Here is a 12,650-nt window from a genome sequence, read left to right as displayed (position 1 = left end):
TTTTTGAAAGGTTGAATGCTTTCAGCCAACCAAAATAAAATAAAAAAAAAAAAAAAAATGAATTTACTTTTTTGATTCTAGACAGCTCCCCCTGTTCCGTTTGGTAATACAACTGCAAGGTCTCGTAGGAAGTCACACCATCCATTCCTGACATCCTGACTGTCTTGGTGTCTGGCGTTACAAGGGCGACAGCTGACAGAAACTGAGCTGAGAGAATGCAAGGTGGGGAGAGAGTTTATATTTGTGTATGCTACCATCCTGTTGTCCAGAACGCTTTCTGTGTTATTGCCCGAGGTACCCAACCTCCTCCTATGTGTCAATAAAACCATGTCAGAACTACAATTCTGGTCTCCTCGCTCTTTGTTACACTTTGTAACGGTTATCTATGAGAATGGAGTTCAGGGGCTTGGTCGACATAAATCCAATGTTTCAGTAGCCAATTGCTTGTTCAATGCTCTTTGGGCACTTGTACTTCAACACTTGTGTTCAGTGTTCAAGCGGTTTCTCACTGTGCTATGTGGTTTTGGAATCAAGGTCCTAACATTTTTCATTTCAGGGATAACAAAGCCTTCTGGTCAGCGCTATTCTTCTATCCCTCTCCAAGTTCAAATCTCAATGTTCCCTCAGTGGTGTCTGCTAAAGTGCTTTGCCCATCCTTGACTGCTTTTTGGTCAGCGTTATTTCTTGGTACAGCTCATGCTCTTCATTCTCAGGTCTCCAACTTCAAGCCGCTAGAAACCGTTTTTGGTCTGCAAGCTCTTGCCCTTGGCTCAGAGCAATATTTTCTTCCGTTTGGTTTCATGTCCCCTTTCCTTAAGGACTGGGCTCTGGTAGAGGCAACTGTTGGCTTTGCTTCACTGGGTTCCCACGGCTTTGGTTTCCCCTCGAATCTGGCCCATTTTGGCCATGTTCTCTCGCCCAGTCTTCTGTGTGTTTATCGTGTCATAGCATTTTCACTTCTTCTGTCTCGGACATGCCCTGGGTGCTCAGGTTTCTCTTAGGGCTCTGTTGACTCCCATTTCTGGCACAGCTAGTTCTAGATGTTTCTTCCGCTCTCTGTATTTGAGGTAGCACTGTGCTTACTTTCACTCACATACTCTGGATGTACACAGTGATCTGAAGTTCTCAAACTTGATTTCTAGTGAGCTTTGAACGCTGGCTTGACATGAAGGCAGGGTCATGTGATCAGTGACAGCAAAGTAAACTCAGACAATGTTTTTCCACAGACCCACAGTGAATAAGATACCTCAGTTAAGGTTAGTTTGGCAGTGACCTCTATTCTACAGCGTGCCTATCAGATGCCTCCCCAAGGTAAAACTCTGACATTCCAGAGTACTTATGTTTTAAAGATCTTGTACTTTATATTCAAAGTGACAGCTTCATCTATGATTTGAGGAGTTGAGTCGCGGAACTGGTTAACCTGCAAATTGACGTAAACAGAAGGTAATATTCCAAACAAGAGTGGTGTACCAAACAAGACAGTGAAGAGTTATAAAGGTGTGCTCTGACCATTCAACATAGATCGGTCTATATCAGTCAACAGTGGCTTCTCAGGAAATCATTACATCTCTTATAAAGTCAGTTGTGTGCATTGATGCAGGGAAGCATTCAGTTAAATGGATAAGTACATAATAACTGATCCATTTTTATCATGTGCCGAGGAATCCTCCGATTCAGGTTCTGCTTCTTCAATTTTTTGGCTATGCAAATCTGCTAATGGATGAAATCTACACACTTACTATGAAAACTATTTTTCTGCAAATGATACTTTGAGAAGGCGCTCTTTTTCCTGGCCGTGTTGCAGATTACTGTGTGCATGAGCTGAAAAAGTGGGACCATTGCAATACACTGTGTGGGCTTAAAGATTCTCGAAACACTGGGAAAGTTACTTTAGAGAATGGCGCATGCAATAAGTTAAAATGTGTTGGGTTTACTGACACTAAAATGCCAGCACTTAAGCAAGTCAGGCATATTTGTTAATTATATAAGCACAGTAGGAGTTACTCACTGTCTAAAACCAACAATTTAACAAAGCAGGAACATCTGTAAATCAGCCTGATTTAGAAGTGGTCTCTCACTTCGTAATGTTTTCATGTCTGGAATACTTGACATATACCTGGGTTGATGCAGATGCTGCTTTCTCCTCTTTCCAAGCCAAAAACGCTTCTTAGAAGTGACTCAGCCTTAATATTCTCAAGTGGAGATTTTGCTGTGAAAGATGAAAACAAAGTTACTTCAAAAGGATCAAAGTATACTCAAAATAGAGTTCTAGTGTAGATATGGATGGAAGGACCGGAGAAGATGATAGTGGTCTGCAATAATCTTGTACACAGCTGTCTGCTTCTTTGCGCAAAGCTCCTCATATTTGTGCGCCCACAGATGAACACTGATCATGCAAACTGTCACCTCCTGTGCATGCACTGGTCATGGCAAGCACACCATCCTCCCACAGGACATAGGTTTCTTCTGATTAGTGAAAGCCGACAGTTCCTTGGTGGTACCGGGGAGGGTGGTCTCAACTTATCTGGCCTGACAACGGCTGCTCCGGCTCCCGAACCCCAACTGGGCCCCCTAATCTCCCAGCCAGGTGCGGACTGCTTGGGCCCCACAGAGGTGGTGAGGCCTGTGGACACTTCCATATATATTCAGTTAATTCGGAACCAACAGAACCCTTGGAGAAACCCCCCCTGCAACCTCAGCTGCCTGGCTTAGCCCCACCAGTCGCCTGCCCAACCATTGGATCTGGCTAGACCGAGGACTCTGTAACCTCCACATCGACACTGAAACGGGGAGAGGACCCACGCACCACGAAACAAAAAGGAGGGGGGAACCACCACAACCAAAGGTGGAGTTGGATGAGCTAACCACTCCACATTTTGTCCGATTACCCACAGAGAAGGAGGAAGCCCCGTTATCTGACTCATTGCCCAATATCGCCTATCCAACGATAGGCGTAGCCAGGACAACTGTAATCCCTGTGGTTATCCGCATTGCAGAGTGGCCAAAGGAAGGAGACCCGGGCAGAGGGGTGTGCTGCTGTAACTGAAGTTTGGTTCTGGCCGAACTCTTTCAGATAAAGAAACTGCTTCTGTCCTTCACTGAAGCTTTTGGTAAAGGGGAGCCCTTGCCCATTACACTGAACATAACACAGGCAAACAGCCAGGAGCTAGCCCATGGGGGGAGGGGCTGCCCCGCAACCAACGGCTATCAAACTCTGCCCCTAAGGGGCACATGTATCGTGAAGCACCCACTAGGAGGGTCCCGCAGGACCTACGATATACAATGACCAACTATAATAGGTCCCTGGCAACGAAGTCAATTTTCCTGTGTGGAGCCCCCAAGCCCCTCCTAAACCGTACAGAACCAAGGGAAGCACTTCATAACAAAAGCTTGCACTGGTTACGAACCACAGGGGGGTGACCTTTTGTGAATGGGAAGCACATCGCTGAGTGCACGAGAACTACAAAGATGGGGGATACTGCAGACTCCATTGAACTAAATTTCCATGACCCAGGAGTGGTAAGAGACATTCTGAAAGCTTATGGATCCCGCATATGTCTGTGAAATAGCGGGATCAAACTTGCAGGTTTTGATTAAGGACCAATCTATTTGGCCCAGTGGTTATTCTACCATGGTGAAAGAGCTACTTGTGGATCACATATCTCCCACTATTCCAGTGGCTTAGCAGGCACCTAGGCACATAGCTGGAATTGGCCCATGGGGAGTTAGGAACTAAAGTGTTCTCTACAAACTGAGAAGTTGTCAGAGCATGCCCGGCATTAGGAAAATAAAACCACACCAGATGTGCATAGACTCTAGTCCAGAGAAAGACGTGCCCTTGGGATAAGGACAAGGGCCTAATGCCCATTTCACAGTTCTCCCGCAAAGTGCTGGGCTTTCTTTGTACCATGGAAGGTCTCCTATACAATACTTCCTCTCCTTTCTTCACCATTATTCAAATTGCATTTATCTGTTATACAGTCCAGCCTGGCAGGGCTCCCTCGTGCCAAGTTATTTCCAGGATCTGATCGGGTACAAGAATAAACTCAATCCAGCAAGCAAGCTGCCAATCATTCTATCAATTGTTTACACAAAACATAGAGATATCACCTTCCTCAAGTACTGACATACGGCCCTCTAGCAGAACCACAAACACCCACCCAATTACAAGCATGGCTCTTGCTGGCCATATCACCCCTTCCGATGCCTGTCAAAAACCTTACCAGCATTCCTTTCCTCTTTTCATATCCCCTCTGATCTCATCTCTACTGACCTATCCTGTACTCTACTCTCCTTGGATAAGCCAGTCGCTCTGGGACCACTACTCCATTGATTTGGCACGGTATAAAAGCTTTGTAACATGTATGAGACTGAATAAAAAATCTTTTTTGCAAGGAACCAACGAGTGCCTGGTATTGCATCTTGTTTTTCAGTAGAAAGCACTTAACATTTCACATAGTTGAAAGATAATGCAGAGAAAACAATCACGTGCAGAATGAACATAGAAAGAGTCAAAGTCCTGTTAAAGGAGATAATGTGATATTTTTGATGTCGGAAGTGCTGTATGAGAACACTAATCACATTCAATAGAAACGGGAAGGGACCTACTCAAAATGACAAGACAAATTATGGTTGTGCACCTTATTTAATATGTCCATGCATTTGAATGGTAGGACAGAAGCATCATTTCTCTGTTTCAGTACTTGTTAATTAAGCTGAGCTTTCCATTAATGTGTGTATAATTATCAGCCTTGGATTGATTCAAAAGCATACATCTCATAACTCCATAAAAGAATGCAGATCCGTAATTCCTTTTTACAGTGTTCAATAACAGACTGTTTTTCTTTAATGGCTTCAAACAAATGACACTTTCTTTAAGCTATCTACTACTTAATTATCGTACAAAGCTCCAAGGAGAACCTCAGGGTTCATATTCCATTATGCTCGATCAGATACATGTCTAAGTAGCATCCTTTCCCACATCCATCCAGATAACTGTACATTGATGAATTGGGTATCATTACGAATTCAGCGGTAGGTGGAAAAACAGCGGTAATGGAATTACCGTCACTTTTACCACTCCGCTGAATTAAGTGTACCAGAAAAAGGGTGACAATTCCATCAGCGGAATCATCGGTGGCAGAATTAGCCTAATGCGAAAACAATGGTAATTCCACTGTATTAGAAGTCAAAATACTGCCGAAAAAGGGCAGTCATTTCAAGAACACACCTAAAAGGTGGCAGCAAATCCATTCTGTTGAAGAAAATCAAGCCACAGGTGCACCCAATCCACTCAGAAAGGGTACATACGGCCCACACCTTCCCCAAACACACTTTGCAATACCATGCTGCCACTAGCAGATGTAAACTTGCTCTACATTGAGGTGCAGCACTAGAAAGACCATAGAGCAGAGAGGCAGAGGAGGCACCATGCAAGACGAGCTCCCATTCCTTGTGTTAGGCAAAGTTTGTATGCAGTACCCTTTGGGAACACTACAAACAACTCTGACTAGAGGTATATGAAACCCAACCTTTGGTATAAACTTGTACTACACAGTTTTGGTAGCGTGTTGAGCAGCCAGGCTTATCTCAAGAGGGGTCAATGTGAGCTGAAATGGGGTTACACAGAGATTTACAGTTACAAGTATTCAAATAAACTCTTCCACTCAAGGTTTCTTGAATAAACCATTATTATTATTTTTGTATTATTGTTTATTTATTTATGTATAATCATCAAGATTTTTACAAACTGATGTGTAAGATTTCTGCAGTTGTGGCAAACTGAAGAAGAAGAAAAGAAAAGTACTTGAAGGAAGAGCTAGAAATTACTTTTCCCATGAAGTTTGGTTGGGAAGTTGATGTGATGAAGAATTTTGTAAGTAGCTAGTAGCCACTTCATTTTGTCGCCGCTGATCAATCGAGCCCAACACGCTGGTTCGTCTGTCAGCGTGAAGTCCGAGAAGATGGATTTCAGATAGTGGGCTCTGATCCGTTGATTGCTCGGGCACTGAAGCAGAAGATGTCGAATTGTTTCTTTTTCTGTTGCTGTGTTACAAAAGCGGCAAAGGCTGGTGGATGAGAGGCCTCCCACTGCCAAGATTTTGTTGGTTAGTAACAGGTTTAGGCGAACTCTCAGCAAGAAGTCACGGCCCTGTCTGCTAGGGAATTTTTTAATATAAGGCTGCAGTTCATTTAGTTTTCTTACATTACTTGGGAGGTGGTTTGTCAGTTTGTTCCCAGCCACGGCTTTCAGTGTCCCTATCCAGTCCAACTATTTTTTGGGGATTTTCACCGGTTTGTGAAGCAACACCTCTGTGTGCATTCAGTTGACTTGAGTAACATGATGTTGGTCGCTTTCCATGCACACAGTGATTTGCTGTTGGATTTCTCTATTTCTTGGTTTATTAAGTTATAAACTGAAGGAGAATCTGCCATCCGGCACCTTCTGTAGAGCATCAAAGTTGCATAAATGACCGTACTCCCAAGTGATTATAGGCTGAGTTCACGGCGTATAGATGCGATCGCAGTTGAGTTTGGTAAGCCTAGGACCTTTCTCCAAAAAAGGGCTTGAAGTTTCGGCCAAATGCTCGTGGGGATGTTTGCGAGTGCTTCTGCCCCGTATGTGATTGATGGCACCACCTTCATTTTATAGAATTCCAACATAGGCACCATGGAGTAACGGCCAAACTTTCTATCTATGGCCTTTCCTTGCATCGGCAGTTGTTTCGATTTTGTCCTAAGTGCCTCTTGCATTGCTGTTTCGTTCTTTGAGCTGTCTAATATGACACCCAGATATTTGAAGTCTTGGACTTTTTCAATGGTGTTCCCGTCTAGAGTGAGATGAATGTTCTCTTTTTTCCTCCTGGTTTTTTCCAGTGTCAAGAACTTTATCTTTTTTTCATTGATTTCTAGGTTGTTTGTTTTAGTGTATTGGGATAGGTTGTTAAACTGATGTTGTAGGCCGATTGGCGTATGATCTAATAAGATCTCATCGTCGGCATACAGTAGACGGGTAATCAGTGTTTTGCTCATCTTCGGGGGAAATGCTCGTACTGCTGTGTCTGAGTCCTTTAGGTCTCCTAGGAATGCCAGGAAGAGGGCCGGAGCCAAAGGTCATGCTTGTTTCACTCCTCTGCATGTTGGGATCTCCGCTGATAAGACCCTGTGCTGGTCAAGACGAACTCTCATACTGGTGTCTGTATATAATGCCTTGATTGGGTTGAGGAGGGTCGGCGGGCAATTCCAGGCTGCTAGTTTGGACCATAAGCGAGATCTATCAACTCTGTCGAACGCTTGAGTCAAGTCTATGAAGGCTAAGAATTTGCACAGTCCTCCTTCCAGTACTTTGTTCTTTAGTACGTTTATCAAGAAGATGTTGGCCACTGTTCCCAGGTTCTTCTTGAATCCATTCTGTAAGAAATAGTCACATGGTGCGTGTCTAGCCCACTCTTTAAATTTGTCCAGTAACAGGGCGCCGAAGACTTTCCCTATTATGTCCTGCAGCGTTATTGGGCGGTAGTTTGCTGGGTTGCATTTGTTTCCTTTTTTAAAGATCGGATCCAGTGTTGCGGTTTTCCATGACAGCGGAATAGATTTCAAGTATGCACATCTCCAGAAGATTTTACTTAGTAGTCTTGCCCATTCGATTGGGCAGGTTTTTAGGTCCACGTTTGTTACCCCGTCTGGACCTGGGGTTCTCGAGGGTTTCTGTTTTTTTGATTCTTTCTAAGATGTCTACTGGGTCGTCTAACTTCGCCCCATGACTGGGGTTTTGTGCTTGGAACGGAGGTCTGGGTTATTGGCAGACTCTTAAAGAGGTTGGTAAAATACAATATCCACGTTTTTTCGCCAATGCTTTTGGTCATGGTGTTTTCTAGGGGCGGAGATGCTAATTTGAGAAGTGTCCAAAATTCTCTAGCCTTGTGCCCGCTTATGGCTTTTAGGATGTTTTTGCTGTCTTGCTGGTAGAGATTAAGTCTATGGCCTCGTACCAAAACTTTATATTGTTTTGTTGCTGCGATTGTCTCGAGGAGTGCATCTGCCGTGTCTAAGGTTCTTGCTCTCCGTTTACTTTTCCTCAGTTCACGTCTCTTGTCTACTAGGATTTTATCATAGACTAGTCTTGGTTGTATAGCCGGCTGATGTCTGAGACGTCGCTTTCTTGTACACTGTTAGTAAGGGTAAGAAGTCGATCTGTTTAGACTGGTCTAGGTAGGTCATCGCGGTGTATCTGGACTCTAAGGGCTCATTATAAGATGTGCGGAATGCGTTAAACGGTGCCGGTAATGGTGCCGGCGCCGTTAAACGCATTCCGCACTATTACGAGGTCCCCTCGCGCGACCCGCTCTGGATGTCTGGTTTTTCCAGACGTCCATAGCGTGTCCCGCGAGGGGACCAGGGAGCTAACAACAAGCCCTCTTGTAATGGGCCCGTTGTTAGCTCCCTCCCCATTCCCATTGAGCCCTATGGGGGCTCGAATGGGAATGGGGAAGGACCGGGCCCGGGTTCCCTGAAGGAGGAAATACCAGGCCCTCCAAACTCGGAATGGCCCGGTATTTCCCCATTCAGGGAACCCGGACCCGATATTAAGGGCATGGCTACCTCCAAAGTCGTAATGAGGCCCTAAATCTTTTATTGATTTTGATGATAGTTTTAGTCGGCTTCCTTGAGTGTTGACTTCTAGTTGTGCTTGCATTTTGATGACATGGGGTGCAGTTGTGCCCCACTTTGTTGACAATGGGTTATGGTCACTCGCCTTTGTTCTTGTAACCTCAAAGGTTTTTATGGCTTTTAATAGAGATGTCATTACGAATATGTAGTCTATGCAAGCCTTTGATTCTGCTAGCTCCCAAGTCGGGGGTCTGTTGTTATCTGACAATACCTCATTTAGGTTTTGCAGGTCTATTGACTCCATCAAAGATGCCAGTGATGAGTCTCTGTTTTCTGCTGCTGATGGTCTAAGGGCAGAGGAGGTGTTGTTTACTTGCGAGGGGCATATCACGTTGAAGTCTCTGCATAACAGGAAGTATGGTGCCAGGTGAACTGCCAAGGCCTCGTCGATTGCTTCTTCTAGCAATTTAATAATTTATTCATCGGTCAGTTAGAATAAGCTTTCTTCAGAAGCGGGCAATATAAGAGTAATACTCAAAATACACTTCATGAAATACACACTCTTAATAGCTCTAAACCAGTAGATACCCTTTTGGGATGGCCCACAGACACTACCTACACCCTCAGGTGACTTCGATTGCTAGGGTGCTGGGGGACATTAATATATCACTGTTGCATTTAGGATCATATAGTATTAAGTCAAAGGAAAAGATTATTTAGAACAAACAAGAGACCACAAATATTCTTAAGCAGGCAAATACTTTCACATCCCCCAATAAGAGTCATTCAGTGGAAGAAGCTAAGCCAAATTCAATAGGCAAAAGTCTATGTAAGCTGAAGCACTTCTTTGTAGGTAAGCAGAAAGTCTTTGCACAATGTTTTAGAAGTCTTTGAAGAAAAGAAGAATGAAATGTAGGGCCACAAGCTGATTAGACTTGTGAATAGTAGAAGATGAAAGCAACTCTACAGTAAGAGGTAAGTTCTCGCAGACTTTTTACAGTACCTTTAAAATGAAGAAAAGATGCAGTAGATGACTCCTGCTCCTGTGCAGCTCTGCAGATCTCACTGTTTCTGGGCCTCAGTCGTGGGGACAAGGGGGAGGATATCGGCGGACTCCTGCACTGCACTGAGACGGTCAAAACTCGCAACTGGCAAACTTCACTTTCAGTGGCTGTTCACTGTTTCAGCTCCTTGCGTCTACCGCAAATAGCAACACTCCGGTTCCTGGCTGTTGAGATGGACTTTTCTTGCTTCTGAGGTCCTGCACTCTGTTGAGGGGGCTCAGGCTCGGTCAGTCCTGTTTCCTGGGAGTCCGGAGGATCTTCCTGGAGCTCTAGGCCAGCTTAAAATCAACGCACACAATCTGGCATTCCTCTCCCTGGCTATACGGTTTCCAGCAGCAACTCTATAGAAATTCAACCAGCTGTGAGATGGATGTCCAAGTGGCTTACTTTGGAGTTGATTGGTCCCACCAACTCAAGGGGAGAAGTTGTCCTTGCAGGGGCTTCTCTGTCAATGCGAACCTGGCGTTTCGGCACTGTAGTAAGGCTTCACCGGGTAAACCAACGGTCCAGGAGTTGCAGCAGGCGTTCTCTTCAAGTTCTTCTTCGGTTCCTTTGTCCAATGGTCGACTCTGCCTTCGAAGCCAAAAGACTCGCCTTTTATTCAGTTCTATCCCATTCATTCCAGCCTAGCTGCCAGTCAACCGGCAGGGTCGCTGTCCTTGCTGGACAGTCAGCCAGCCAATCATCACAGAGTGCATCTCCTAGGAGACTAAGCACAGGGAGTCTCGGGCACCTCCCCCACTTCCTGCCTTCCCCAGACACCCTGGAGCCAGAGGCGGGCTTCACTCGTGAATCCCGCCAAATGCAAAACTGTTACGCTCACCTGGTATCCACAGGGACGCCACCCAGCCGGGTTACTCGCCGGTATGCTTCTCAGCTTTGCCCTGATGTGGTCTGCGGTGAAGGTTCTGCCTGAAAATACAGGAGGACTGTGTTCAAGACTGACCGACTGGGGTAAGTATCCTCCCTCCACCCCCTGTATGATTTCAGTCCCTCTGGTGCCTTCTCCTCACCTTGTGGTAGAATTAGGCGTGCTCTCCGTCCTGCCTTCTTTGCAGGGGCACGTTGTCTTTCCTGGACGAGTGCGGTCCAGTTACTTCACTGACGCCAGCCCGTTTGATATTGTTCAGGTAGGTCTTTTTGCTGTTCTTTAGTTTTGTTGCTATCCTGCATGCCTTTCTTTGTTTAAAATGTCTCTTTTTTCTCTCTTAGGTATGCAGAGCTTCAGTGCGGCGAACTGGCTTGGTTGAGCCCGCTGGTAAATGATGGCACATTAAGAGCGCTATGATGCGGTAAGTAAGCGCTATGCGCAGCGCTGCGAAGTCTTGCCTTTGCTAACCTGTGTTTTCCTTCCTTGTAGGTCTCAGGGTTCTTCAGCGCGAGTGGAATGTCCGGAGTGGTGCCAGCCGAGAGGCGACCAGCCATGTAAGCGACCATGCCTTTTGAGCAGTTCGTAATCTGTAAATGTCTCTACTGCTTTCTTTAATGTTGCCTCTATCTTCCTCTTTCAGGTCGTTCTGTCCGGGAGGCGTGCAGATTCGAGGAAGCTGTTCTCAGCAGCTGCAAGTGTTTAAAAATGAAGACTGCAGGTAAGATGCTGCTGCTAATGATGTTACTTTTGTCTGCTTTCACGTTCTGCTTCTCCGAGGTTCGAGGGAATAGCTGGACACGGTGAGCGTCACGTTGCAAGCTGCAAAGTAACGCGAAGCGTGTTGTCTTTCTCGGGTGTGGTTTAAATAGCCCCAACAAAATAGTCCAGGTAAAGTAGTCCCTAGGCTACCACACCCAAAACACTAGACCACATGGCTTGGTTCTTAGGAACCAAGCTATATGGATACCGCCATGTTCGCTGACAATACAATAAAGTAGTTCCCAAGCACATTGTTTTTCATGGTGTATGAGCCTGGCACCATAGGCTCCAGGACTGGACCCCTGAGTGCTTTTGAAGAGGATGCCAGGCTCTAGAGGCCCGAGTCCTGACTCCACCTGGCCAATGGGTTGGCCAGAGGGGGTTTTGGGCGAGGGTTGTCACAGCACTCTCCCCTAAAGCCTCTCCCATGGTGTTCCTTCTGTCTAGCCCAGGTTTGGTTGGGAAGTTCCGATGGAATTTCCTGATTAGACGTGGTGTGTGGATATTCTCACTGGGCTCCCAGGATCTATCTTGTGGTCCAAATCCTTTCCAATCGACGAGCTAATATAGCTTGGTCCTAGAGTATTTAGAGTCCAAGATATCTTTGACTTCGAATTCTGGGTCTCCATCAACAAGTAGGGGCTTAGGTGGTGTCCCAATCCGTGTGCCGGGTTGCACTGGTTTCAGGAGGGACACATGGAATACCGGGTGGATGTGTAGATTAGGTGGTAAATCCAGTTTCACGGCTGCTGGGTTGATAATTGCCTTAATGGTATAGGGTCCTAAGAATCTGGGATGAAAGGTCCGGGTTCCCTTGATGGGTACGAATTTAGCGGCTAACCAAACTTTGTCTCCTACTTGATAGTCAGGGGCCTTTTTCCGGTGTTGGTCGACGAATCTCTTTTGTTTTTCTTTGGCATGAATAAGGTGTTCCTTTGCCCTTTTGAAAGCCTGAGTAATGGTTGTGTGTAGAGTCTTGGCATTTCCAAGCTGGTTGGAAGGTCTAGTTCAGAGGTATGTGGATGTCTGCCATAAAGGGTATAGAAGGGCGTTTGTCCCGTGCTTGAATGCACAGAATTGTTATATGCATATTCGGCTATCCATAGTAGGTCTTTCCAATTCCTTTGTACGTGGTGCAGCATGCACCGTAAATATTGCTTGAGTGTCTGATTGGTTCTCTCGGTTTGGCCGTCCGTTTGGGGACGGTGACTGGTAGATAGCCGAACGTCGATCTGCGCCATTGCACACCATTTTTTCCAGAAGTTGGAAACAAACTGGCTGCCTCGATCAGAGACCATAACCGAAGGGAAGCCATGTAGCTTAACCACACCCTCAGGAACACTTTT

The 12,650-nt window shown here is 45.6% G+C and overlaps 1 protein-coding gene across 4 annotated transcripts in view; it reads right to left on the bottom strand.

Annotated features, from left to right (window-relative positions):
* LOC138488180 (zinc finger protein ZFP2-like) overlaps positions 1-12,650 on the bottom strand; it is a 289,886-nt gene that overhangs the window by 142,679 nt on the left and 134,557 nt on the right. For 3 of the 4 annotated variants that reach the window (XM_069614978.1, XM_069614979.1, XM_069614981.1), the window contains one exon: positions 2,117-2,209. The exons of the other annotated variant lie outside the window; for it this stretch is intronic. In XM_069614978.1, coding sequence (XP_069471079.1) covers positions 2,117-2,209 — 93 coding nt within the window. The remainder of the gene's footprint in view (positions 1-2,116; positions 2,210-12,650) is intronic. 4 annotated transcript variants of the gene reach the window in all.

Source organism: Ambystoma mexicanum, chromosome 9 (genome assembly GCF_040938575.1).
Source record: "Ambystoma mexicanum isolate Mex_15411 chromosome 9, UKY_AmexF1_1, whole genome shotgun sequence".
Taxonomy (NCBI): Eukaryota; Metazoa; Chordata; class Amphibia; order Caudata; family Ambystomatidae; genus Ambystoma; species Ambystoma mexicanum.
Note: the sequence above shows the minus strand (reverse complement) of the source record. Positions and strands in the feature narration are given on the sequence as shown.